Source organism: Aquarana catesbeiana, linkage group LG10 (genome assembly GCF_042186555.1).
Source record: "Aquarana catesbeiana isolate 2022-GZ linkage group LG10, ASM4218655v1, whole genome shotgun sequence".
Classification (NCBI taxonomy): domain Eukaryota; kingdom Metazoa; phylum Chordata; class Amphibia; order Anura; family Ranidae; genus Aquarana; species Aquarana catesbeiana.
Window position 1 is genome coordinate 125,496,558 of NC_133333.1, and position 27,107 is coordinate 125,523,664.

Consider the following 27,107-nt stretch of genomic DNA (forward strand, 5'->3'; position numbering starts at 1 on the left):
TTGGCAAAACAGGAAACAATGAACTGACAAAGCCCTCAGAGTGAGGCAGTGTTTTATACCCAACTGATTGGATAAACTGCCTCAGCTGAACCAGGAGTGACAGGTACAATCAGAGTATCACCCTCAGTACTTCATGCAGAATTAGGCGTAGCTGGAAAGCAGGCTGAAAGGAACTGAGGTGTGGCTCATAGGCAAAGAAACAGGAGCACTAAACAGGCAGTCATAGGTTCAATACCTCCTTGAGCCACTTGGGGCATGACCATGCCTGGCCGCCTGCATGGCATGGTCAGGACCATGACAGTTCCCCCCCTTAGTGATTGGGGAGTTTTATTACTTTTTTTTGGTGCCATAGTATGCAGAGCCACAAGATAATAAAATTAAAGGACCATATTTCTTAGTTTCCTAATGCCCCACAAAAAATCTCAATCCTGCTATAATCGACACTCTTAGGGGGTGTGTGTGTGTGTATATATATATATATATATATATATATATATATATATATATATATAAAAATAAAAACATTTAGTAATATATATATATATATATATATATATATATATATATATATATATATATATATATATATATATATATATATATATATATTTATTTATTTATTTTTTTTTCACCCACCCAGATCTTAGATTTCAAGATTTCGCTGTATGTTCTGTTCTTTCACCACTGCTGCTTTTACCACCGCAATGTCCCCGGGGATCTTCGTCTATTGCTGGTCTATTACAAACTACCCCGTTTTCTCCCAGATGTAAAGGTAGAAATATGAGCTTGTATGCTGTAAGATTGTAAAACAGGCACATTTACTAGGCTTCCTAGGTTTTCGAGATGTGTCTCCATAGGGCTCTGTACTCCGGTCACACTCTCCTCCTGAGTTTCCGAATTCTTCCGTGGACTCAAGGCTGGTCGGCTATTCGACAGCTGGCACAAGCCGAGAGCTTCCGAAGTGAGCTGAAGGACTTCCGACACCTTCCTCTGAACCGCCAAGTTTCTCAGAGACCTTCCGGTTGGATACGAGGTACGAGGCCGCTGAACAGGCGATACAGGCCTATGCAAGCCGAGGGCTCCAGAGAGCCTCCAAACTGAGCCGTAGAGCCTCCGACACAGCCGATGTCTCCGCAGGGCCCCGCGGCCCAGCCGTGACTTCCTCTGAGGCTCCGTTCACATAGACACCACCTCCAGTCCCGGTACTAGCCGAGACCCCCGAGAAACATTGACCACTGGCACAGAGATCCGAGGCCACTCGACAGCAGAGCTTCAACCCCCAGCCATCACACCAGGGAATCTCCTCCACCGTCCCTGTAAGTTTTGAATAGAGGCCGGACAGAAGCCAAAAAAATAAAACCAGGTATGAAACCTGGTATAGAACTATTATGGGGTCTGTTAAGGGAAGACGTAATTCCAGATCGACCACAAATGCTGTATGATCCACGAACAAATGCTGTAACGCTGTAAGATCCAATCTTTAGTTGCTCAGCTCAGCTCCTCTGATCCTGCATGCTTAGCCATGGCGTGCTATCTCAATGCGTGGCCATCTTTGGTCAACAGCAGCAACAGTCCATCCCGCCCAAATATATGTAGAAGAATACATATCGGCCAAAACTGAGGAAGAAATTCGTTTTTTTATATTTTTTGGGGGGATATTTATTATAGCAAAAAGTAAAAAATATTGTTTTTTTTTTTTTAAATTGTCGCTTTTTTGTTTATAGCACAAAAAATTAAAACCGCAGAGGTGATCAAATACCACCAAAAGAAAGCTCTATTTTTTGGGGAAAAAAGGACGTTTTTTTGTTTGGGTACAGCGTCCCACAACTGCGCAATTGTCAGTTAAAGCAACGCAGTGCTGTATCGCAAAAAATGGTCATTAAGGTGGCAAATCCTTCCGGGGGTTAAGTGGTTTAAACTGGTAAGGATGCCATGCTGGTGGACTCTTACAGGCCCATCTCCTTATTAACATCAGATGTCAAATTATTTGCCAAGGTGTTGGCATAGAGATTGTCAAAAGTCAAACACAAGATTGTCCATAGAAACCAATGTGGCTTCATTCCTGCTCGTTCCACAGTGCAGAACCTTAGGCATCGCTTAAACTTTCAACTGCCTGTGGATAATATGGGTAACAGGGCAATATTCTCTTCAGAAGCTGCCAAGGCCTTCGACAGCGTGGAATGGCCCTATCTGTGGTAGGTCTTGGAGCAGTTCGGAGTGGGCAAGACATTTATCAACTGGATAAAGGTGCTTTATGCTGCCCCATCGGCTCGCATTAGAGTAAATGGGGAACTGTCAGAACCATTTAAGCTATACTGGGGTTCTAGGCAGGGGTGCCCATTGTCACCTCTGCTATTCGCCTTGGCTCTGGAGCCTTTTGCTGCTCATCAGAGCTTCGCCTGGGATAGTGGTGTTTAAAAGAGGATAGAGGTCGGAGGTGGTATCATTGTATGAAGAAGACACCCTGCTATATCTGTGTGATACGATGGGCTTGTTGCAGGTGGTGATGACACATATTGATGATTTTGGTAAACTGTCTGGATTCTCCATTAACTGGGATAAGTCGCTGTTAATGCCTTTGGACCTGCTTCCTTGCCCCCTACTGGATTGTGCGAAGGCAGTGGAGGTGGTTCACAATTTCAGATCTCCCCTGACCCAACTGAATATATTTGTTTGAATTTATTACAGATACTTACCAAATTCTGGGAAAAATGCTCTCTTTGGTGTAAACTTCCTCTCTCAGTGACAGGAAGGATTACCTTAGAAAAATTGGTGTGGGCCCCCCAGTTGTTATACGCCTTCAATAACTCACCGATATGGATTCTGCGAAAGTATGGATATGGATTCTGCGGGAACTGATCTGATGTAAAAAGAATAACTACCCTTCAAATTGGAAAGGATCAGGGGGGTTTAGCTGTCCCACATTCCAGAGCCGACTATATAGCACTCAGATTCAACAATTAGGGGGTTGGGGGTTATTAGACCCTTTGGATTCAGTTGGAAATATGCTTATTCCTGAAGACTCGGATTACTCTCCCCTTGCCCATTTGGAGGAAGGCTTTCCTCATTTGCCTTCGGACATACCTACAGTTCTGCTGCTGAAAACTTTGTGGCAATATACTGAGACAATTTTAAATGCAACTGGCTTTTTGTCCTGTCCCTCACTTTGTCGCAACTCCCAATATCGAGAGGTACTGAAGCTGGAAGGGTTTAAGGATTGGGAAAAGACCAGAATTAAATATATTTAGCAAATCTATCAAGGGCATACACTTAAAACCTTTATAGAAATACAACAGGACTATAATATACCTACGAAACTATTTTATAAATACTTGCAACTGAGGCATGCCTTGACTTCTCAAACAAAGACCACAGACCTATTATTGACAACCCATTCCATTGTAGAAGAGGTATTTATGGCTTCAGAAAAAAGGGACATGATCTGCCGGGTCTATTCCATACTCCTACGTGCCCTACAGGGAGCCAAGGATTTACCGTGTAGGAGGAGCTGGGAGAGAGATATGGGCAATATAGATGGTGGCGTATGGGAAGCCTGTATCTCTGCTGCTCCTTTGGTTTCAGTGTCGGCCACGCATAAATGATCCCATCTCTTTTTGCTCCACAGAGCTTACAGGGCACTTCTGCAGTTACATAAGTGGGGTTGCAGAGATAGCCCTTTATGCCCAAAGTGCCAGCGAGAACATAGGGACCGAATTCACATGTTGTGGAGATGTCGAAATTTTTTTCGATATTGGACAGGGGTTAGAGCCACAAATTCCCAGGCCTATAATTATCAGCCAAAAAATGACCCTGTCTGTCTGTTGGGTGCTCTGGAAGAGGATTTATTAACTCCAAATACACGTTTGGCAATTTTACGCCTCCTTTACGTCGCACGCAAATTAATAGCTCGATTTTGGATTTCTCCCAGGGTCCCCACAAAGGGACAATGGATAGCACAGGTCAATTCCATGATCATTACAGAAAAATTCTTCTTTATATGGCAGCCATGGCTAGACGTCCCAGGGCTAGCACCATATCAACTGGTATAGAAAATTGTTTTGGAGGGTTGAGGAAAATATGGTGAGATGCTAGCTTAGTAGAGAGAAGCTGGCATATGTGGACTGGTAACTGTTATGTAATTGTACTTCTCTAATGCCCCGTACACACGGTCGGACTTTGATCGGACATTCCGACAAAAAAATTTGTGTCGGAAATTCCGATGGAAAAAGTCCGATGGAGCCCACACACAGTCGGAATTTCCGACAACATGCTCCAATCGCACATTTTCCGTCGGAAAATCCGACCGTGTGTACGGGGCATTCGTTTTGGGTGACCATTCCTTTCTTCTTTTTCTTTTTTTTTTTTTTTATTGTTGACTGTAGGGAGCTTTTTTTTATTTCTCACGCAAACACTTTATATAGATGTAATGCAAATATCTTGAGGTTGACTAAGTTTGCTCCTTATACGTCTCATTGATAAGATATATTGTAACCTATTTTCTGTAGGTTGCTTACAAGTCATATGTATTGGCAACAGTACAACATGTTACAAGATAATGTACGGCATTTCTTTGCTACTGTTTGTCATAATAATATGTGATTTCTCAATAAAATGTTTTTTCTGATTTAAAAAGAAAATGTAGAATCCTTTTTGACTAAATTAAAGGCTAACTTTAGGGTCTGGTGTCAATTGCCTTTGTCTGTTGTGGGAGGAGCAAATTGAGTGAAAATGCTCTGGATGCCCCAGTTATTATGTTTGGTATAATGCCCCAATATGGTTTAATCAGATGAATTTTAGACGGGTTTACTCCCTTTTCCCTCCCTCCCCTTTTTGGGAAGCAAAAATGACCCAGGATTAAACGTTAAAAAATATTCAACCACCATGGACAATGGGGGACTAGCGGTTTTATCCTAAGACCCTCTCTTTTGGAAGCATGTAATTTTCAGAAAGGATCTCAATACCCTATACTTACACCCCTGAACAAAGTATGGCTTGCAGTGAAAACTATTACTAAGCACATGGTTTATACATAATATATGCCACTCTGCAATTATCTGATCTTGCCAGAACTATCTAGTTTGGAGGCATTTGGGAATTGGAGGAGGGTTGTCATAACTTTACTCCATCAAATTTACCAGAATAACAGTCTTAAAACTTACCAGTCACTATCAGAGGAATATGGCCTGTCTAAACCTTCCTTCTTTCAATACTTGCAATTGCATTATGCACTCTAGTCATAATCCTGTATATCCTTGCTAACATTTTCCCCTTCTCCAACAATTATTTTAGTGGCACAATCCACAACTACCAAAAAAGAAACCATAGCTGATGTGTATTCCATCTTTTATCAATTAAATCTGCATTTCCCTGATTATTTTGGATGTAATAATTTTTTTTAGATTATTTTATTTTTTTCCTCTACTCCTAATACTGGCCATTCCTCTAACTCATTTTAACTCCCTTCTCTGCCTGTTTTCCTTTTTATTTATAAATTCTTTGCATTTCACTTAACTCATAAGCTAACTGCTGTTGATCTTTTTACTTTATTAGGTACCACACATAAAAGTATCCCCAGAGGAAGTTTTAAGATCCCAATTTCCTAGATTCACAACTCTGAACCTTCATCCCAGCAACACAGACATCAGTGCAGCCATCGCAGCTTTACTCCATTTCTTCAACAGCACCACTGCCTGTCTTATCTGTGCCAAAGCAGAATGTAAGTAGTTGCTACAACAACTCCATCAATATTGTGAATTTAGATGTTTTGTAATCCTGAATTAAAGCTGATGTTTAATCTGCTTATATTTGCATTCCACAGATCATTCCTCCTCACTTATCAACAAGCTAATGAAATTCTTAAATAAAACCACTTTTTTTTTTCATTACATACCTTTACATTACATACCTTTCGTTGTCATCCCTGGGTATAAAACAGGCAAATAATGGCTGGTGTGAGCAGGGGTCTGTACATAGCTTCCTTAAAACTTCACAGCAACCTGCTTCAGTACTTCTTTTAAAATCCCTAGGCCCTGACCCAATAGACTGGCTCTTGGATGGAGTTATGCAAATATCAAAGTGTCTTGATGAGTGTATGTCAATTGGGAGGTATAGCTGTTCCTGTGCAGTCTTCATTTGCTTGCAGACAGCCCTAAGTAACAACCACATGTGGTTTTAGTACAGGAGAGGAGTCTCTACAACTGTGCTAGACTTAAAGTAGAACTATAGGGAAAACTTTCTTTTTCATTTTAGATAGAGCAAGGTAGGGTTTAAGCCTCAGTCAGATTTTTTTTCACCATCAGTTTGCCATCCAGATTTCCTGTTCACTTTCTATCCCAAAGCCCAACAGAAAGTGAGAGGAAATCCCTGCAAATTAAGGGAATTCCTTGCCCCCCCCCAGGTCACCAGGACTAGTGTCCCCATTTGAGCATTTCCCTTTATTTTACTTTTCTGGGGACAGCCTTCTTTAGCCATTAAAGGAGTTTACATTATTATAAAATTCTGACTTTATAAATAATTCCAGTAAAATTATAAAATTTGAATACGTACACCTATAAAAATACCTTTTGAATGTTTATAACGTTTTACTCCTTTCAGGTCCAAAACCTTTATATTATATTTAGTTTTACAACACTTCTCTTCTACTGAGGACAAATTTACGCTGTTTAGACAGCTGTAACTTGCTGCAGTACATCCTTGCAGAGGAAGAAAATGAGCTAATATGCAAGGGACAATGCCAAATAGATGGTTGACTGTGTGGTGAGTCCTCTCTGGTTTTCCAAGTTTGGCTTACTTGTGAGTGTTTGAAATAAACAAAGAGTCCCATGAATCAAAAAGAGAATGGGAGGAAGGGACTACAGCCTATCAGTTCCTGTAAGGATGGTATGTCTGCTTGTGCAAATAAAATGACCTAAAACGGCAAGTTACCTTTAGGTATATGTGCCTGAAGCATTTGTGAATACTGGTATAAATGACAACAATGTGCCAGAGGATTTGCAGTTCCTAATTTACATGGTATTTCATGGGGGATAGTAAGGGACTAAAATGTTATATAATACATTTACAGACTTGTCTTTGGAATGATTTGAACGCAGTTTATCTTAGCAGTTCTGTACCTTACAAAGTTGGTAGTATGTTAATTGAGTATGCTACCTCATGAACATCAAGTTTGACAGCATTTAAGAACACTCTTCAATTCCATTGTAGGGTAGCCCCCACCTCTGAAGAGCATCAAGAATTTTCTACTTCTCCAGTGAAAGTGGAAAGCTGCAAGTAAAATAACTTCTGATCATATACAATGTTAGATAAGTTATTTACTTTAGGCCAGGTACACACTGGTATGACTCCGACATTGCATGACGTGTGAAAATCAATGTTTCTCTATGGAAGCCGTCTTAACTGGTCCGACACAAGTCGGTCCGACTTTGAAAATGCTCTCTGTACTACTTTGGTCCGACTTTGATCCTACTTCAGCCCATTGACTATCATTGAAGTAGGATCAAAGTCGGATCCTTGTCCTAACCATCTGACTTTGGCATTCGACATTGTGTTATTTCCTGCCCCCTGCTGTAGCCCCTCCAATTGTGTTAGTTTTGATTGGTCAAAGGACAAGTCGTGCTGAAAAATCGGATCAAAGTAATATCCTGTTCATGAAAGTCGGATGGATGTAGACCAATGTAGGACCAATGTAGCACTGATGTCGCAGAGCAAAGTAGGATGAGGCCAGGTTCACACTGGTGCGACACGACAGCCATCCTACTTTGGAATCGACTTTGCCATGCGACTTGAAGCCGACATACGTCCGACTTTCAATGAACGGGGATCCCACTTGGATCCCCGCCAATACCAGGCACTGTGTTTGGTATGAATCTTGAGGGGGAACTCCGCGCCAAATTTTAAATAAAAAACCGACATGGGTTCCCCCTCCAAGAGCATACCAGGCCCTTCGGTCTGGTATGGATTTTAAGGGGCACCCCTACACCGAAAAAACGGCCTGGGGGTCCCCCCAAAATCCATACCAGACCCTTATCCGAGCACGCAGCCCGGCTGGTCAGGAAAAGGGGTGGGGATGAGCGAGCAGCCCCCCCTTCCTGAACCGTACCAGGCCGCATGCCCTCAACGTTGGGGGGGCGGGTGCTTTGGGGCAGGGGGGCGCCCTGCGGCCCCTCCACCCCAAAGCACCTTGTCCCCATGTTGATGAGGACAAGGGCCTCTTCCAGACAACCCTGGCCGTTGGTTGTCGGGGTCTGCGGGCGGGGGGCTTATCGGAATCCGGATACCGGCCCCCCACCCTATGTGAATGAGTATGGGGTACATTGTACCCCTACCAATTCACCTGAAGGAAAAAGGTGTCAATAAAAAAAAAACACACTAGACAAGTTTTTTAAAGTAATTTATTAGGCAGCTGCGGGGGTCTTCTTCTGACTTGGGGAGTCTCTTCCAACATCTCTGCTCTCTCCAGCCTCTTCTCCGCGCTCTCCAGTTCTTCTCCCGCTCTCCGGCCTCTTCTCTGTGCTCTCCGGCCTCTTCTCCCGGTCTCCGCTTCTTCTCCCGGTCTCTGGTGCCTTCTGCCGGGCTCCTCTGCTATCTTCTGATCTTTTTCCGGCTCTTTTGCTAGCGTTGGCCTGGTCTTCTGCGTTGTCTTCTTCCCTCCGGTGACCCCGCCCTTTATGATGTCACCGCCCCATCATGCCCCCGGGCGGTGACATCATAAGGGGCAGGGTCACCGGATGACATCACCCGGTGACCACGCCCCATGGCTATATAAGTCGTTGCTCACTGCGCACACGGCATTACAGCGGGAGAGAGCGTCGTGTCAACATCAGAAGAAGACCGGAGGGAAGAAGACGACACAGAAGACCAGGCCAACGCTAGCAAAAGAGCCGGCAAAAGAGCAGAAGATAGCAGAAGAGCCCAGCAGAAGATACCGGAGAGTGGAAGAAGAACCGTAGAGCGCGGAGAAGAGGTCGGAAAATGCGGAGAAGTCGGAAGAGACCCCCGAAGTCGGAAGAAGACCCCCGGAGCTGCCTAATAAATTACTTTAAAAACCTGTCTAGTGTGTTTTTTTATTGACACTTTTTTTCCTAGGTGAATGGGTAGGGGTACGATGTACCCCATACTCATTCACATAGGGTGGGGGGCCGGGATCTGGGGGCCCCCTTATTAAAGGATTCTGATAAGCCCCCCGCCCGCAGACCCCGACAACCAACAGCCAGGGTTGCCGGGAAGAGGCCCTTATCCTCATTAACATGGGGACAAGGTGCTTTGGGGTGGGGAGGCCGCAGGGCACCCCCCTGCCCCAAAGCACCCACCCCCCCATTTTGAGGGCATGCGGCCTGGTACGGTTCAGGAGGGGGGGCGCTCCCTCGTCCCCACCCTTTGTCCCCGCCCTGTGGCCCCCCAACCCAAAGCACCTTGTCCGCATGTTGATGAGGACAAGGGCCTCTTCCCAACAACCCTGGCTGTTGGTTGTCAGGGTCCGCGGGCGGGGGGCTTATCGGAATCCGGGAGCCCTCTTTAATAAGGGGGCCTCCAGATCCCGGCCCCCCACCCTATGTGAATAAGTATGGGGTACATCGTACCCCTACCCATTCACCTAGGAAAAAAAGTGTCAAAAAGCACTATACAGGTTTTTAAAGTAATTTATTAGGCAGCTCAGTGGGTCTTCTTCCGACTTCGGGGGTCTCTTCCTTCTTCTCCGCGCTCTCCGGCCTCTTCTCCGCACTCTCCGGTTCTTATCCCGCTCTCCGGTATCTTCTGCTGGGCTCCTCCGCTATCTTCTGCTCTTTTGCTGGCTCTTTTGCTAGCGGTGGCCCGGTCTGCTCCGCCATCTTCTTCCCTCTTCTTTTCTTCCGATGTTGACATGACGCTCTCTCCCACTATAATGCCGTGTACACGGTCGGCAACAACTTATATAGGGATGGGGCGTGGTCAACGGTGACCCCACCCCTTATGATGGCACAGTCCCTGGGCATGATGTGCCACCTCATCAGTGCCAATCAGTACTGCCTCATCAGTCCCCATCAGTGAAGGAGAAAACTTACTGATACTTACTTGACATTCGGAATTTCCGACAAGATTTGTGTGACCGTGTGTATTCAAGACAAGTTTGAGCCAACATCCGTCGGAAAAAATCAGTGGATTTTGTTGTCGGAATGTCCGATCGTGTGTACGGGGCATAAGAGATGACAGCTAACTGATAACCTCTACAATGCCTTGCAAAAGTATTCTCTCCCCCATTTTTCCTGTTTTGCCGCATTACATGCAAAAGAAAAATACGCTGCACTAGAGTGTGCTATATTGTGCTAATCAATATATCAAAATATGTATGTATCTATAAACGCATGAAAAACTTAAATGCATATATATAAAAATACCCCCACTGGGTAAAAAACAAAAATGGTAAATATAAATAAAAAATAGTAATAATAGAAAAGGTGCAAATAGTAATAATATATCCCCCTATGGAAGACACGTGATCCCTGTGTCGAACACGCGTAGGGGAGGGGCTAGGACGGAGCAAGAGGTAGTGAATCTGCCAGTGATGAGACATACCATACTCCTTTACCGGTTTACTGATCGTATGCTGTGTATAGAGCGGTGCACTGTCGCACCTTACGATTGTGAGTACCCCATTTGAGGAGTGTATTTATTCATTGATTTAATAACCCCTTACCGCCGACCGTACGCAGATCTGCGTACTCGGCTTTCCGGGGTTATACCGGGATGATGCCCGCAGCTGCAGGCATCATCCCGGTACCATTGTTTCGAGACGGCGATCGGCTATCCGTGTATAACAACCGATGCGGCTAAAAGCCGCTCGGCTATTATACCGGAGGAGCGGGAGGGGACGCCCCCCCCGCCGCCTCCCGCCCCTTTTACCGGGCCTCCCGTGCGATCGGGAGGCCCGGTGTCCAGTCGGATGCCTCCGGCGGCTGGGGGCGGGCTGGAACGAAGCCATGCATGGCTTCGTTCCAGCTTTCTAATTGTAACACGGAAGCGACATCATGACATCACTTCCCGTTTACTCGGCTGCCAATGGCGCCGAATTTTAAAAAATACACAGTATTCAGAATCGCCGTTTTCGGCGATCTGAATACTTTGAAGTGCAAAGGAGGGATCGGGGGGCTTTTAGACCCCCGATTCCTCCATAAAGAGTACCTGTCACCACCTATTACTGTCACAAGGGATGTTTACATTCCTTGTGACAGCAATAAAAGTAAAAAAAAAACATTTTTTTTTAAACACAATTTATAAGTATAAAAATAATTAAAATAAATAAATAAAAAATTTTTTTAAAGCGCCCCCGTCCCCGCGAGCTCGCGCAGCGAAGAAAACGCATACGGAAGTCGCGCCCGCATATGTAAACGGTGTTCAAATCACACATGTGAGGTATTGCCGCGATCGTCAGAGCGAGAGCAATAATTCTAGTACTAGATCTCCTCTGTAACTCTAACCTGGTAACCGTAAAAAAAATTTAAAGCGTCGCCTATGGAAATTCATAGGTACTGTAGTTTGTCGCCATTCCACGAGTGCGTGCAATTATAAAGCGTGACATGTTTGGTATCTATTTACTCGGCGTAACATCATCTTTCACATTATACAAAAAAATTGGGGTAACTTTACTGTTTGGATTTTTTAAAATTCATGAAAGTGTCCCTTTTCCAAAAATTTGCGTTTAAAACACTGCTGCACAAATACCGTGTGATATAAAATATTGCAACAATTTCTATTTTATTCTCTGCTAAAAAAGTATATATAATGTTTGGGGTTCTAAGTAATTTTCTAGCAAAAAATACGGATTTTAACTTGTAAACACCAAATTTCAAAAATAGGCTTAGTCATGAAAGGGTTAAATTTTAAAACAATATCACACCATCAAGCTTTTTTTCTCATATATCTTTGGATACTGCATTAGAGCCTGAGATCTTCACTGAGCCCTGGGGTGGTTCAAAGGCATGATTTGACTTAGTATAACAGCTGAGTCACACGCTCTGAGGTGAGCATACTACCTGGGGAGCCACCGGATTGCACCATAGCATGGTTTGCGACACAAAGAAAGTTATGAGCATGCTGGAAAATAACACCATTGAACACTAATGCATAAGCACTTTTTCGATATCAGTCTACAGGATTTCACAAATCACCTACAAAAATTGTTTCACTAGGACTGTTTTTTCCACATGTACTGTGTGGCACTAAGCACTTTTTGAAATGATTTATTTACTATTTTCATATATGCACTTTAGCATGTTTATTTGATTAGATCATGCATATTGCACTTTAGTGTGTTTATATATACTATTTTTGTGTATGTTTCACTATTTGCACCTTTTCTATTATTACTATTTTTTATTTATATTTACCATTTTTGTTTTTTACCCAGTGGGGGTATTTTTATATATATGCATTTAAGTTTTTCATGCGTTTATATATACATACATATTTTGATATATTGATTAGCACAATATAGCACACTCTAGCGCAGCGTATTTTTCTTTTGCATTTAAGCCCTCATGCACATGGACGTTTTAAAAAATGAGCTGTAAAGCTAGGTTCGACGCCTGGAAAAACCGGCGTTAAAAACGCGATTTTTACCACGTTTTGCATTAGCGTTTTTGCGCATTTTTCCGCGTTAGCGCTAAGAAGCGTTTTTTAATGAAAAACACATCTCTCAGCTATATACACTCCCAAATTTCCCACAATGCCACAGAAACCAAAGAAAATATGTTAATGAGCATGTGTCGGTGCCATTTTGGTAGGAGAGAGAGAGAGGAGAGAGTGTTTCAGAGTGTTTCAGAGTTTTCAGTATTTTTCAGTATTTTTCAGTATTTTTCTGAGAAATATGGATCCTGTCATGCAAAAGATCGATGAGGCAATCCTTCTGATTGTTTTGCGGAGGCAGCGGAGAATGAGACAGGAGGAGGAGAGAAGCAGCAGACGTCGATTTTGGGTGCATCCAATGGTATCCAATCGGTTTTCTACGGGGTACTTTGGCAATATTTATTCCCAACTGCGCTCATATCCAACAAAGTTCTTCAACTTTACAAGGATGTCAGTGCCGCTCTTTGATGACCTGTTGGAGAGGCTCAGGCCAAGGCTCACAAGGATGGACACTGTGATGCGTAGCTCTGTGTCACCGGAGGAACGGATGCTAGTGACACTCAGGTAAGTGAATACACATATGGGAGGAGGGGTTAGGGTTACGGTTAGGGGTTAGGGTTAGGGGTTAGGGGTTAGGGTTAGGAGTTAGGGTTAGGGTTAGGGTTAGGGGTTAGGAGTTAGGGTTAGGGGTTAGGGGTTAGGGTTAGGGGTTAGGGGTTAGGGTTAGGGTTAGGAGTTAGGGTTAGGGGTTAGGGTTAGGGGTTAGGAGTTAGGGTTAGGGGTTAGGGGTTAGGGTTAGGAGTTAGGGTTAGGGGTTAGGGTTAGGGGTTAGGGTTAGGAGTTAGGGTTAGGGGTTAGGGTTAGGGGTTAGAGTTAGGGGTTAGGGTTAGGGGTTGGGGTTAGGGTTAGGGGTTAGGGTTAGGAGTTAGGGTTAGGGGTTAGGGGTTAGGGGTTAGGGTTAGGAGTTAGGGTTAGGGTTAGGGGTTAGGAGTTAGGGTTAGGGGTTAGGGTTAGGGGTTAGGGTTAGGGGTTAGGGTTAGGAGTTAGGGGTTAGGGTTAGGAGTTAGGGTTAGGGGTTAGGGTTAGGGGTTAGGGGTTAGGGGTTAGGGTTAGGAGTTAGGGTTAGGGGTTAGGAGTTAGGGTTAGGGGTTAGGGTTAGGGGTTAGGGTTAGGGTTAGGGGTTAGGGTTAGGGGTTAGGAGTTAGGGTTAGGGGTTAGGGTTAGGGGTTAGGAGTTAGGGTTAGGGGTTAGGGGTTAGGGGTTAGGAGTTAGGGTTAGGGGTTAGGGGTTAGGGGTTAGGAGTTAGGGTTAGGGGTTAGGGTTAGGGGTTAGGAGTTAGGGTTAGGGGTTAGGGTTAGGGTTAGGAGTTAGGGTTAGGGGTTAGGGTTAGGGTTAGGGGTTAGGAGTTAGGGTTAGGGGTTAGGGTTAGAAGTTAGGGTTAGGGGTTAGGGGTTAGGGTTAGGAGTTAGGGTTAGGGGTTAGGGGTTAGGGTTAGGAGATAGGGTTAGGTTTAAGGGTAGGTTTAGGACTTATGTTTATGCTTTTCTCTTTCAATAACTAAATTTATTATGTTATCTTAGGTTCCTTGCCACGGGACAAAGTTATGCTTCCTTGCATCACTACTTCCTCCTTGGCCTCTCAACGGTCTCAAAAATAATAAAGGAAACATGTGTGGCAATATGGGAGGAATTGCATAACGTTGTAATGCCAGAGCCAACCGAAGACATCTGGGAATCAGTTGTGGACACTTTTTGGGAAAAAACTCAGTTCCCAAATTGTATAGAAGCCCTTGATGGGAAACACATCAGGGTGAAGAAGCCTCCCCACTCTGGATCTTCATATTTTAATTATAAAAAATATTTTTCGGTGGTCCTCCTGGCATTGTCCGATGCACACCTCAAATTTCTGTTTGTAGATGTGGGAGCATATGGAAGCCAAGGTGATGCCCGCATATTCCGCGAGTCGGCCTTCGGACGTCGTCTACATGAGGGACGACTCAATATTCCTGAAAGCAGGCCTCTACCCTGCACTGAAGAACCCAGCTTGCCATTAGTCATGGTGGCAGATGAGGCCTTTGGACTGGCTGAAAATCTAATGAGGCCATACAGTGGCACTGGTCTCAGCCGACAACAAAAAATTTTCAATTATCGGCTCAGCCGTGCACGCCGTGTTGTTGAATGTGCATTCGGGGTGTGCACGGCCAAATGGCGAGTTTTGCTGACAAGTATGCAATTGGATGTTGACAACGCCATTAAAGTCGTCCTGGCATGCTGCATTCTGCACAATTTTCTGCGGGACAGTGACAGAAATAATGTTGAACAGGAGCCCATTAGACAACTTCAGAGGGTTCAATTTATGGACTTGCATTCAACTGCACGGGTCATGAGCATTCGAAACCAATTTGCAGAATTTTTTGAATCCCCTGATGGAGAGGTATCATGGCAGAATGATTATATCTAAAAAATATTTGCAATACATCTACCTTTGCTGTCTTGTGTTTTTTGAAATAAAGCATTTCAAAATTGAAGTTTGTTATTTTTTGGTCCATTTGTCAACGATTGTTCTACAGGTCAATTTGACTCTGCCTTCGGGGTAAGCCTAGGCTAAGCCCAAAAAAGAGCAAGCTTACGCTTGTCCGAAGGCAGAGTACGATAGAGTCCTTTGCACTCTGCCTTCAGGGCAAGCAGAGTGCAAAGGAGTGCTGTTGTGCATCATATAAAAGACAAATTGAACACATTTATTTTCAATCAAAAAAAAAATTAAATAAAGGATTGGGATCACAACTGGTATTTCAAGAAAAAAAAGAATTTATTTTGGGATCACAACTGGTGATAGGTGGTGGTGGATGGTTGATTGCATTGGGGATGTGGGGATTGGGGCGGGGTAATGGTTGGGCCTGGCGATCACTCCCAAAATCCTGCTGGTAGCGGGGTAGAGGGTATGAGGGGTGAAAATGGGAGGTGGAAGGTGGAAATTCACCATACGCTTGCAGGTTATGGTATGAGGTCTGGGACGGCATAGGTGGTGGTTGGCGTTGAGGAGGGGGCTGATAGTGAGAGGGGGGTGCTAGCACTGCTGAGGTCCCAGGGGCCATTGGGGGATCATGAGAAACATTATATGGATCGCATGGAGGTGGCCCGCCACTTAATTTTGCATGTCTGTATTGCATTGCAATAGCGTACATGCGATCCATACAAAGTTTCTCTTGGTCTCCCCCAATGTCCTCCAGAATGTGGTAAAGGCTGCGGCAGAAGCAGGCGCGTGGGTTATTGGTGTCTAAAAAGGCATCCATACTGCGCCTCTCCTGCCGCACTTCCTGCAGCAGTGCTAGCACCCTGTCATCAGCCTCCGGATTATAGCCGCCCCTCGCCTGACGTCCACGCCCACGAACACCGCCACGACCGCGCTGCTCTCCACTTTGATGACTGGCAGGAGACGGTGTTTCCACAGCCCTCGATTCCTGCAAAAGAACAAAAATGTTTACATTGACATGTACATGGACAGACAGACAATGAGATAGACAGGCAGACCGAAGCAGTTACCTCATCTGTGCCCTCAACACCTCCCTCGCTGATTGGTCGTGGAGATCCACTGCTGGTCATAGGACTGCTTGGTCTCTGAACCTCAGCATCTTCCTCATCGACCTCTCGGAGTCTAAAATTAGAAGTTGTCCTGCAAACAATACAAATTGTATAAACGTAACTACTTTAGCCCGGACCATTTTTTTTTTATTAGTAATGGGGGAGATCAGCGATTTTTAGCATGACTGCGACAATACGGCCGACACATTGGACAATTTGGACACATTTTTTGAAAAATTGTCATTTTTACAGCGATCAGTGCGATTAAAATTGCAATGATTGCAAATTTTTTTTTTATTAGTAATGGGGGAGATCAGCGATTTTTAGCATGACTGCGACAATACGGCCGACACATTGGACAATTTGGACACATTTTTTGAAAAATTGTCATTTTTACAGCGATCAGTGCGATTAAAATTGCAAATTTTTTTTATTAGTAATGGGGGAGATCAGCGATTTTTAGCATGACTGCGACAATACGGCCGACACATTGGACACATTTTTGGAAAAATTTTCATTTGTACAGCAATCAGTGCGATTAAAATTGCAATTACATACTGTAAAAATTACACTGGCATTGACCTCTTCCTCTCCCTGAGACGATCGCCGGTGTGCCCACGGACATTGAGTCCGCAGGACCCGCGGTCGGACTCATGGACCTCAAAATGGGAAAGCGCGCTGCCAAGGCAGCAACTTAAAAGGGACGTACAGGTACGCCCATTTGTGCTGCCGTGCCATTCTGCCGACGTATATGTACATGTGGCGTTCTGAAAGTGGTTACAATAGCCATGGAACATACTGCCTGAAAAGCAATGTACATAGGCAAATATATGAAAAAAACTTACGGTCTGGTATGGCTCTGCATATTTTGCCTTAGGAATTGAAGATTGCTGTGGTATACATGTTTTTTTTTGGTTGGCGCTGGTGCTCCGCTATGTGCCGCCTTGTCTTCGTCCGTGAGGTCCCTCCTGACACGGTCACGTAGGGACTTCCAGCGGCGCTGCATAATTTTGCCTAAAATAACATGGAAAACAAAGGGTTAAATATGCAATCTTCATTTACATTACACACAAACAGATCATGCATTCAAGGAAAATAGACTTACTTATCTCCTTTCTTTCTGCATTTCTCAGTTGTTCCCAGCCAGGGGTAATGGCAGCACTTATGTCCTCCCAGGCTTTCACCTTCCGGATGTGGTCTCCATGCAGTGGATGTGCCACATCCCACAGTTCTGGATGGGCCTGTACCGCGCTTATTAGCTCCACTTGTGAGACTGCACTAGCCATCTTCAAGCCAATATCACCACAGTCACACGGCTGTGCAAAGGACTCTTGGGTAATCTAATGTCCAGACAGGAAATTCCTGTTTTTACAGAGATTACAGTGTCCAATCATCTATTTTTAACCAAAAAACACCGGAGCTAAAAAACGCGAAAAAACGCAGCGGTCGCGGTTTTGCGCATTTTTGCGCGTTTTTCCGCGTTTCGCGTTTTTACAGCTCTAGCGCTGCGGCTCGGAACGCACTGGTCCTGGGTTTTTTTTACAGCTTAAAAACGCCTAGGCCATTTGCAGCTCAAAAACGTCTAGGTGGGCATGAATCCATAGACTAACATAGACAGGCGTTTTTAAGCTGTAAAAAACACGGCTGTAAAAACGTCCGTGTGCATGAGGACTAACCGTTTGCACGATAAATGAGACGTGTTCAACATATGCAGCTGAGAAGTGATATTCTCTAGGCACAAGGTTCATTGTGGCTCGCAGGACTTTTTTCCTATTTGCCGCATTACAACCTGCAATTGAAATGGATTTGTTGAGGCTTTACCAGGTGATGTACAAAACACGCCTATGATATTGAAGGTGCAAAATGTATTTTATAAAAAAAAAAAACAGAAGTCTTGTATGTGCATAAGTTTATACCCCTTTGCTATGAAACCTCCAATAAAGATGTGGTCAAAGCAATTATCTTATGAAGTTCCATAAATAGATGATGTAAATAGTCTGTGCAATCAAAGTGTCACATGATCTGTCACATGATGTCAGTTTAAATACCTCACACCTGTTCTGAAAGGCCTCTGAGTCTGCATCATCACTAAGCAAGCAACATGAGGATCAAGGAGCTCTCCAAACACATCAGAGACAAAGTTGTGAAGAAGTATAGATTAGGGTTGGATTATAAAAAAATTCCCAAACTTTAACCACTTAAGGATCGAGCCTCTTTCTGAGATTTGCTGTTTACAAGTTAAAAACATTTTTTTTTTGCTATAAAATTACTTAGAACCCCCAAACATTATACACCCTAGAGAATAAAATGGCGGTTGTTGCAATACTTTCTGTCACACCGTATTTGCGCAGCGGTCTTACAAGCACACTTTTTTTAATTAAAAAATAAGACAACAGTAAAGTTAGCCTAATATTTTATATTGTGAGAGATAATGTTACGCCGAGTAAATTGATACCCAACATGTCATGCTTCAAAATTGCGCCCGCTCGTGGAATGACGACAAACTTTTACCCTTAAAAATCTCCATAGGCGATGCTTAAATAATTCTACAGGTTGCATATTTTGAGTTACAGAGGAGGTCTAGGGCTAGAATTATTGCTCTCGCTCTAGCAATCGCAGTGATAATTCACATGTGTAGTTTGAACACCGTTTTCATATGCAGGCGCTACTCAAGTATGCGTTCACTTCTGCACGCGAGCTCGGGGGGGGCATGTTTAAATTTTTTTTTTCCTTATTTATTTTACCTTTTATTTTGTATTTTTACACTGTTATTTTAAAAAAAATTGTGTCACTTTTATTCCAATTACAAGGAATGTAAACATCCCTTGTAATATAAAAAAAAAGCATGACAGGACCTCTTAAATATGAGATCTGGGGTCAAAAAGACCTCAGATCTCATATTTACGCTAAAATGCAATAAAAAAAAAAAAAACTCTGCCAGCTCCGGTAAGTGGCGGAGGGCACCAGAGAGCGGCGGGAGGGGTGGCCCTCTCCCGCTGCCGATAAAAGTGATCTTGTGGTGAATCTGCCGCAGAGACCACTATTATCGGAAACCGGACCGCCTGCCGAAGAAGAGGATACCAGGGTTATGGCAGCTGGCTGCTGCCATAACAAAGATATCCCTCTTCAGAGTTAAGACTTTTATCGGCTTGTGGCGGTCCGGAAGTGGTTAACCAGTTGCCGACCGCCTAACGCAGATATACTGTGGCAGAATGGCACGGGCAGGCAAAATCACGTACCTGGCATCACGCCCCCCCCCCCCCGGTGTCCGAGGTGGTCGGCTTCATTGGGGAAGCGATACAGGCTGAGGGGGAGGCCACTCATTCATGGCCTCCCCCTCGCGATCGCTCCCCACGAATGAAAATCTTCCTCTGCTGCTGTAATGTAAACAGCGGCAGAGGAAGTGATGTCATCTCTCCTCGAGCCGGTCTTTTCGTTCCGGCGCCGAGGAGAGAAGTCATCAATGTGAGTTGCACCAACACTACACTTTCAGTAGAACACACTAGGCACACTTTTCACCCCCCATCACCCCCCGATCATCCCCCTGTACCCCCTGTCACAGTGACACCAATAGCAGTTTTTTTTTTTTTGCATTGGTGTCAGTTTGTGACAGTTATAAGTGGTAGGGCAGTTAGGGTTAGCCCCCTTTAGGTCTAGGGTACCCCCTTTAGGTCTAGGGTACCCCCCTAACCCCCCCTAATAAAGTTTTAACCCCTTGATCACCCCCTGTCGCCAGTGTCACTAAGCGATCGTTTTAATGATCGCTGTATTAGTGACACAGGTGACGCTAGTTAGGGAGGTAAGTATATAGGTTCGCCGTCAGCATTTTATAGCGGCAGGGACCCCCATATACTACCTAATAAAGGTTTTAACCCCCTGATTGCCCCCTAGTTAACCCTTTCACCGGTGATCACCGTATAACTGTTACGGGTGACGCTGGTTAGTTAGTTTGTTTTTAATAGTTTATTATAGTTTCAGGGCACCCGCCGTTTATTACCTTATAAAGGTTTAACCCCCTAATTGCCCGGCGGTGATATAAGTTAAGTTTTTAGGGTCAGATAAGGTCTGCGTCGCCCCAGGCAGCGTTAGGTTAGTGCCAGTACCGGTAACACCCACGCATGCAGCATACACCTCCCTTAGTGGTATAGTATCTGAACAGATCAATATCTGATCCGATCAGATCTATACTAGCGTCCCCAGCAGTTTAGGGTTCCCAAAAACGCAGTGTTAGAGGGATCTGCCCAGATACCTGCTAGCACCTGCGTTTTGCCCCTTGGCCCAGCCCAGCCCACCCAAGTGCAGTATCGATCGATCACTGACACTTACAAAACACTAAGCACACATAACTGCAGCGTTCGCAGAGTCAGGCCTGATACCTGCGATCGCTAACAATTTTTTGGTACCGTTTTGATACAGTCGCTGACAGTCAGGAGCTTTTTTGCCTGTGAGTCTCACTAGTGTACCACTAAATTTAGAGCCCAAAATGGCAAATCGAAGGTACACTAGTGAAGAGGCCTACACGTTTCTGAGCATGACAGATAGTGAAGGGGAAGTCACTCATCTGTCAGATTCAGGCTCAGAATACGATCCTGTAGACGACAGCGGCTCCATGACAGATAGCTCTGACGACGGAGTTGTGGTCCCTGCCAAGGTCAGGCGTACCAGACCCCAATCATCTTCTTCTGTCCTAGAAGTGCAAGAACCGCAGGTCCCTCGTATGGAGCAGAGAAGTACTAGCGCCGCTATTCCTTCTGGTGAACTGGCAAGCACCAGCGGCCTAGTACACCCTGGTCGTATATCTAGCACTGCAGTAACACTTGGTGATGTGGCGAGTCCCATAAGTGCAGTTCAAGCTGGCGAGGTGGCAAGCACAAGTAGTGTCCCGCTGCCACCAAGAAGACGAACACAGGCCCGTCGTGCCCATAGTGCCCTTCCTGCTGCATTTGCCAATCCGAATTGGGAACCCACCACTTCTGCAGCACCCGTACTTCCCCCATTCACTGGCCAACCCGGCATTCAGGTGGAAGCAGTTGATTTTACGTCACTGGATTTTTATTCGCTGTTTTTCATCGAAGATCTCTATAGATCTATTGTGGACCAAAGCAATTTGTACGCTGGTCAACACATCGTCACTATTCCCCAGTCCTCCCTTGCCAGAGATTGGAAACCAATTATGGTTTCCAAATTTAGCATCTTTCTGGGCCTTTCCCTCAACATGGGCATAACTAAAAAGAGTGAGTTGCGGTCATATTGGTCCAGTGACCCAATTCACCATATGCCCTTGTTCTCTGCCTCCATGACCAGGGCACGATACGAGCAGATTTTGCGGTTCATGCACTTCAACAACAATGAACTCTGTCGTCCTCGTGGAGACCCTGGATACGATCGGCTCTACAAAATTCGGCCCCTCGTAAACCACTTCAACCCACGTTTTGCAGACTTGTTTACTCCCCATCAAGTTGTCTGCATTGATGAGTCCCTGATTAAGTTTTCTGGCCGCTTGTCATTCAAACAGTACCTTCCCAGCAAGCGTGCCAGATACGGGGTCAAGATGTATAAGCTCTGTGACAGGGCCACAGGCTATACATGTAGTTTTATGGTTTACGAGGGCAAAGATAGTCACGTAGAGCCGACAAACTGCCCTGACTACATAGGAAGCGCTGACAAGATTGCGTGGGACTTGGTGTCACCCTTATTCGGAAAGGGGTACCACTTGTACGTGGACAATTATTACACGAGCGTGATACTTTTTAGTCACCTTTTTGATCATCAGATTGGAGCATGTGGCACCGTGCGACCTAATCACCGGGGCTTTCCCCAGCGGCTTGTAGATTCCCATCTTAGGCTGGGGGAGAGAGCCTGCTTGCAGTGTAATAATTTGCTCGCTATTAAGTGGAGGGATAAAAAGAATGTTTTCGTTCTTACCTCCCTTCATGCAGACACGCCGGTCCAAATTACTACGGCGACTGGTGTTGTGGAGAAACCCCTCTGTGTCCACGAATATAACCAAAATATGGGAGGGGTGGACCTCAACGACCAGTTGGCGCCGTACCTAGTTGCCCGTAAGGCCAGACGCTGGTAAAAAAAAGTGTCTGTTTATTTATTTCAATTGGCTTTGCTGAACGCTTATGTGCTATACAGAGCTTCAGGACGGACTGGATCCTTCCTTAAATTCCAGGAACAGATCGTCAGAGCCCTTCTGTTTCCAGACGGTGCTCCACCTCACCTTTCCCAACCAAATGCCGTAAGCCGGCTGCATGAGAGGCATTTTTTTTATGTCCTCCCGAGTACCCCTACCCAACGAGCCCCCCAAAAAAGATGTTGTGTCTGCAGCAAGCGCGGATTTAGGCGTGACACCCGGTATTATTGTCCCTCCTGTCCTGACAATCCTGGTCTTTGCATTGGTGAATGTTTTGAACGCTACCATACACTAGTTGAGTATTAGCGTAGGGTACAGCACTGCACAGACTAGGACACACTTTCACAGGGTCTCCCAAGATGCCATCGCATTTTGAGAGACCCAAACCTGGTACCAGTTACAAAAGTTAAAGTTACAAAAAAAAGTGTAAAAAAACAAAAAACAAAAGAAAAGTAAAAAACAAAAAAAAAAAAAAACACAAAAAAAATATAAAATAAAAAAAAACAAAAAAAGTTGTCGTTTTATTGTTCTCTCTCTAGAATTTACTGTATTCTATTCTGCAATGTTTTATTGTTGTTATGTTTTTATCATGTTTGGTAACCATTTTTTTGTTTTCAGGTACACCATTCAGATGCACAGCGGATTTATTTATCTTGACAGCAACAGCATTTGCTCCCACGATACATAAAGCCGTGACTCCAGCGCTGTCGGAGGTGATTTCACCACCACAGTTACATACTTCAGCATATATGCCGAAGCGTGGGGGCAGCAGTGGGTGGAGGAGCGATTTGCTCCTACCTTTTGCGGGAGGATGCCCCCATGCTTCGGCATATATATATTTTAGGCACAGGTTGTGTTTAAATGTTTTATTTTTTACTATGTTTTTTTTTGTATTTGCTTTGCAGGTATGGTAAGTCTTACTGTTATACTGTAATGTTACTTTGTTTTATTGTTAACCATCATTTGCTTAGCAGGTACGCCATTCAGTTGCAGCGTGGATTTATTTATCTTGACAGCAACAGCGTTTGCTCCCACGATACATAAAGCCCTGACTCCAGAGCTGTCGGAGGTGATTTCACCACCACAGTTACACACTTCAGCATATATGCCGAAGCGTGGGGGCAGCAGTGGGTGGAGGAGCAATTTGCTCCTACTTTTTGCGGGAGGATTTCCCCATGCTTCGGCATATATAAACGGTGCATGTATGCCCATCATTAGAAGTGGGTGGATGAAGGGAGGTATTCTAATGGTGGGCATACCCACCGATCAATATCTTTTTTTCGTTCAGCCCACAGGCTGCATGAAAAAAAAGTTTACAATATATGCCCAACAAGGACCAGCAACGTACTGGTATGTTGCTGGACTTTGAGTGGCTATATCAGAATGATGCCTGCAGGTTTAGGTATCATCTTGGTATCATTCTTTTCAGCCAGCGGTCGGCTTTCATGTAAAAACAATCCTAGCGGCTATTTAACCTCTAGACTGCTTTTACAAGTAGTGGGAGGGAATGCCCCCCCCCCACCGTCTTCCATGTTTTTCTCTGGCTCTCCTGTCCCAACAGGGAACCCGAGAATGCAGCCGGTGATTTGGCCAGCTGACCATAGAGCCATAGAGCTGATCAGAGACCAGAATGGCTCCAATCATCTCTATGGCCTAAGAAACCGGAAGCTATGAGCATTTCATGACTTAGATTTCGCCGGATGTAAACAGCGCCATTGGGAAAGCATTTTATCACACCGATCTTGGTGTGGTCAGATGCTTTGAGGGCAGAGGAGAGATCTAGGTTCTAATAGACCCCAATTTTTTTCAAAAAAGAATACCTGTCACTACCTATTGCTCTCATAGGGGATATTTACATTCCCTGAGATAACAATAAAAATGATTAAAAAAATTAAAAAAATGAAAGGAACAGTTTAAAAATAAGATAAAAAAGCAAAAAAAAATAAAGAAAAAAAAAAAAAAAAAGCACCCCTGTCCCCCCCTGCTCTCACGCAAAGGCGAACGCAAGCGTCGGTGCGGCGTCAAATGCAAACAGCAATTACACCATGCATGTAAGGTATCACCGCGAAGGTCAGATCGAGGGCAGTAATTTTAGCAGTAGACCTACTCTGTAAATCTAAAGTGGTAACCTGTAAAGGCTTTTAAAAATGTATTTAGTTTTTTACCACTGCACATTTGTGCGCAATTTTAAAGCATGTCATGTTTGGTATCCATATACTCAGCCTAAGATCATCTTTTTTATTTCATCAAACATTTGGGCAATATAGTGTGTTATAGTGCATTCAAATTTAAAAAAGTGTGTGTTTCCCAAAAAAATGCGTGAAAAAAAAAAATGAAACACCCACCATTTTAATCTGTAGGGCATTTGCTTTAAAAAAATATATAATGTTTGGGGGTTTAAAGTAATTTTCTTGCAAAAAAAAATATTTTTTTCATGTAAACAAAAAAGTGTCAGAAAGGGCTTTGTCTTCAAGTGGTTAGAAGAGTGGGTGATGTGTGACATAAGCTTCTAAATGTTGTGCATAAAATGCCAGGACAGTTCAACCACCCCCCAAATGACCCCATTTTGGAAAGTAGACACCCCATTAGGTATTTGCTGAGAGGCATGTCAAGTCCATGTAATATTTTATATTGTGACACAAGTTGCGGGAAAAAGACACATTTTTTTTTTTTTTGCACAAAGTTGTCACTAAATGATATATTGCTCAAACATGCCATGGGAATATGTGAAATTACACCCCAAAATACATTCTGTTGCTTCTCCTGAGTACGGGGATACCACATGTCTTTTTGGGAGCCTAGCCGCGTAAGGGACTCCGATAACCAAGCACCGCCTTCAGGCTTTCTAAGGGCGTAAATTTTTTTGTTCACTCTTCACTGCCTATCACAGTTTTCGGAGGCCATGGAATGCCCAGGTGGCACAAACCCCCCCCCCAAATGACCCTATTTTGGAAAGTAGACACCCAAGCTATTTGCTGAGAGGTATAGTGAGTATTTTGCAAACCTCACTTTTTTTCACAAAGTTTTGAAAATTGAAAAAAAAATTTTTTTTCTTGTCTTTCTTCATTTTCAAATACAAATGAGAGCTGCATAATACTCACCATGCCTCTCAGCAAATAGCTTGGGGTGACCACTTTCCAAAATGGGGTCATTTGGGGGGGGGGGGGTGTGCTATCTTCGCATTTTATGGCCTTTGAAACTGTGATAGGTAGTGAGGAGTGAATCAAAAATTTACGCCCTTAGAAATCCTGAAGGCGGTGATTGGTTTTCGGGGCCCTGTATGAAGCTAGGCTCACAAAATTCCCACACATGTGGTATCCCCGTACTCAGGAGAAGCAGCAGAATGTATTTTGGGGTGTAATTCCACATATGCCCATGGCATATTTGAGCAATATATCATTTAGTGACAACTTTGTGCAAAAAAAAAAAAAAACATTGGTCACTTTCCCGCAACTTGTGTCAAAATATAAAATATTCCATGGACTCAACATGCCTCTCAGCAAATAGCTTGGGGTGTCTACTTTCCAAAATGGGGTCATTTGGGGGGGTTTGTGCCATCTGGGCATTTTATGGCCTTCAAAACTGTGATAGGTAGTGAGGAGTGAAATCAAAACTTTACACCCTTAGAAATCCTGAAGGCGGTGATTGGTTTTCGGGGCCCCGTACGCGGCTAGGCTCCCAAAAAGTCCCACACATGTGGTATCTTCGTACTCAGGAGAATAAGCAGAATGTATTTTGGGGTGCAATTCAACATATGCCCATGGCCTGTGTGAGCAATATATCATTTAGTGACAACTTTGTGCAAAAAAAAAGTTTGTAATTTTCCCGCAACTTGTGTCAAAATATAAAATATTCCATGGACTCAACATGCCTCTCAGCAAGTAGCTTGGGGTGTCTACTTTCCAAAATGGGGTCATTTGCGTGGGGGGGGAATTGTGCCATCTTGGCATTTTATGGCCTTCAAAACTGTGATAGGTAGTGAGGAGTGAAATCAAAAATTTATGCCCTTAGAAAGCCTGAAGGCGGTGCTTGGTTTTCGGGGCCCCGTACGTGGCTTGGCTCCCAAAAATTCCCACACATGTGGTATCCCCATACTCAGGAGAAGCAGCAGAATGTATTTTGGGGTGTAATTCCACATATGCCCATGGCATGTTTGAGCAATATATCATTTAGTGACAACTTTTTGTAATTTTTTTTTTTGTCATTATTAAATCACTTGGGACAAAAAAAATGAATATTCAATGGGCTCAACATGCTTCTCAGCAATTTCCTTGGGGTGTCTACTTTCCAAAATGGGGTCATTTGGGGGGGTTTACTGCCCTGCCATTTTAGCACCTCAAGAAATGACATAGGCAGTCATAAACTAAAAGCTGTGTAAATTCCAGAAAATGTACCCTAGTTTGTAGACGCTATAACTTTTGCGCAAACCAATAAATATACGCTTATTGACATTTTTTTTTACCAAAGACATGTGGCCGAATACATTTTGGCCTAAATGTATGACTAAAATTGAGTTTATTGGAAAGGGGAGAGACAGGGAAGGGAAAGGGGGAGAAGGGAAGGGGAAAGGAGGGGGAAAAAAGGGGGGGGAGGGAAAACAAGGAAATGAGGAGGAGGGGGGAAGGGGAAGGAGAGGGGGGAAAAAAGGAAGGGAACCAAAAGGGGAATATGTATATATAAAATACTCACAACATAAACGTATATAAAATCAAAAGAAATCAGCCCACAGGTCAGGAAAAACCGGAAGGACCGGCAGGGTGGTATATCCGCACACGTCGGGATGGATA

General features: G+C 44.2%; 1 protein-coding gene across 7 annotated transcripts in view; it reads left to right on the top strand.

Moving 5' to 3' along the window:
- Window positions 1-27,107, top strand: part of GRIK4 (glutamate ionotropic receptor kainate type subunit 4) — a 925,106-nt gene that overhangs the window by 666,337 nt on the left and 231,662 nt on the right. For all 7 annotated transcript variants that reach the window (XM_073602576.1, XM_073602574.1, XM_073602569.1 and 4 more), the window contains one exon: window positions 5,551-5,716. In XM_073602576.1, the coding sequence (XP_073458677.1) occupies window positions 5,551-5,716 (166 nt within the window). The remainder of the gene's footprint in view (window positions 1-5,550; window positions 5,717-27,107) is intronic.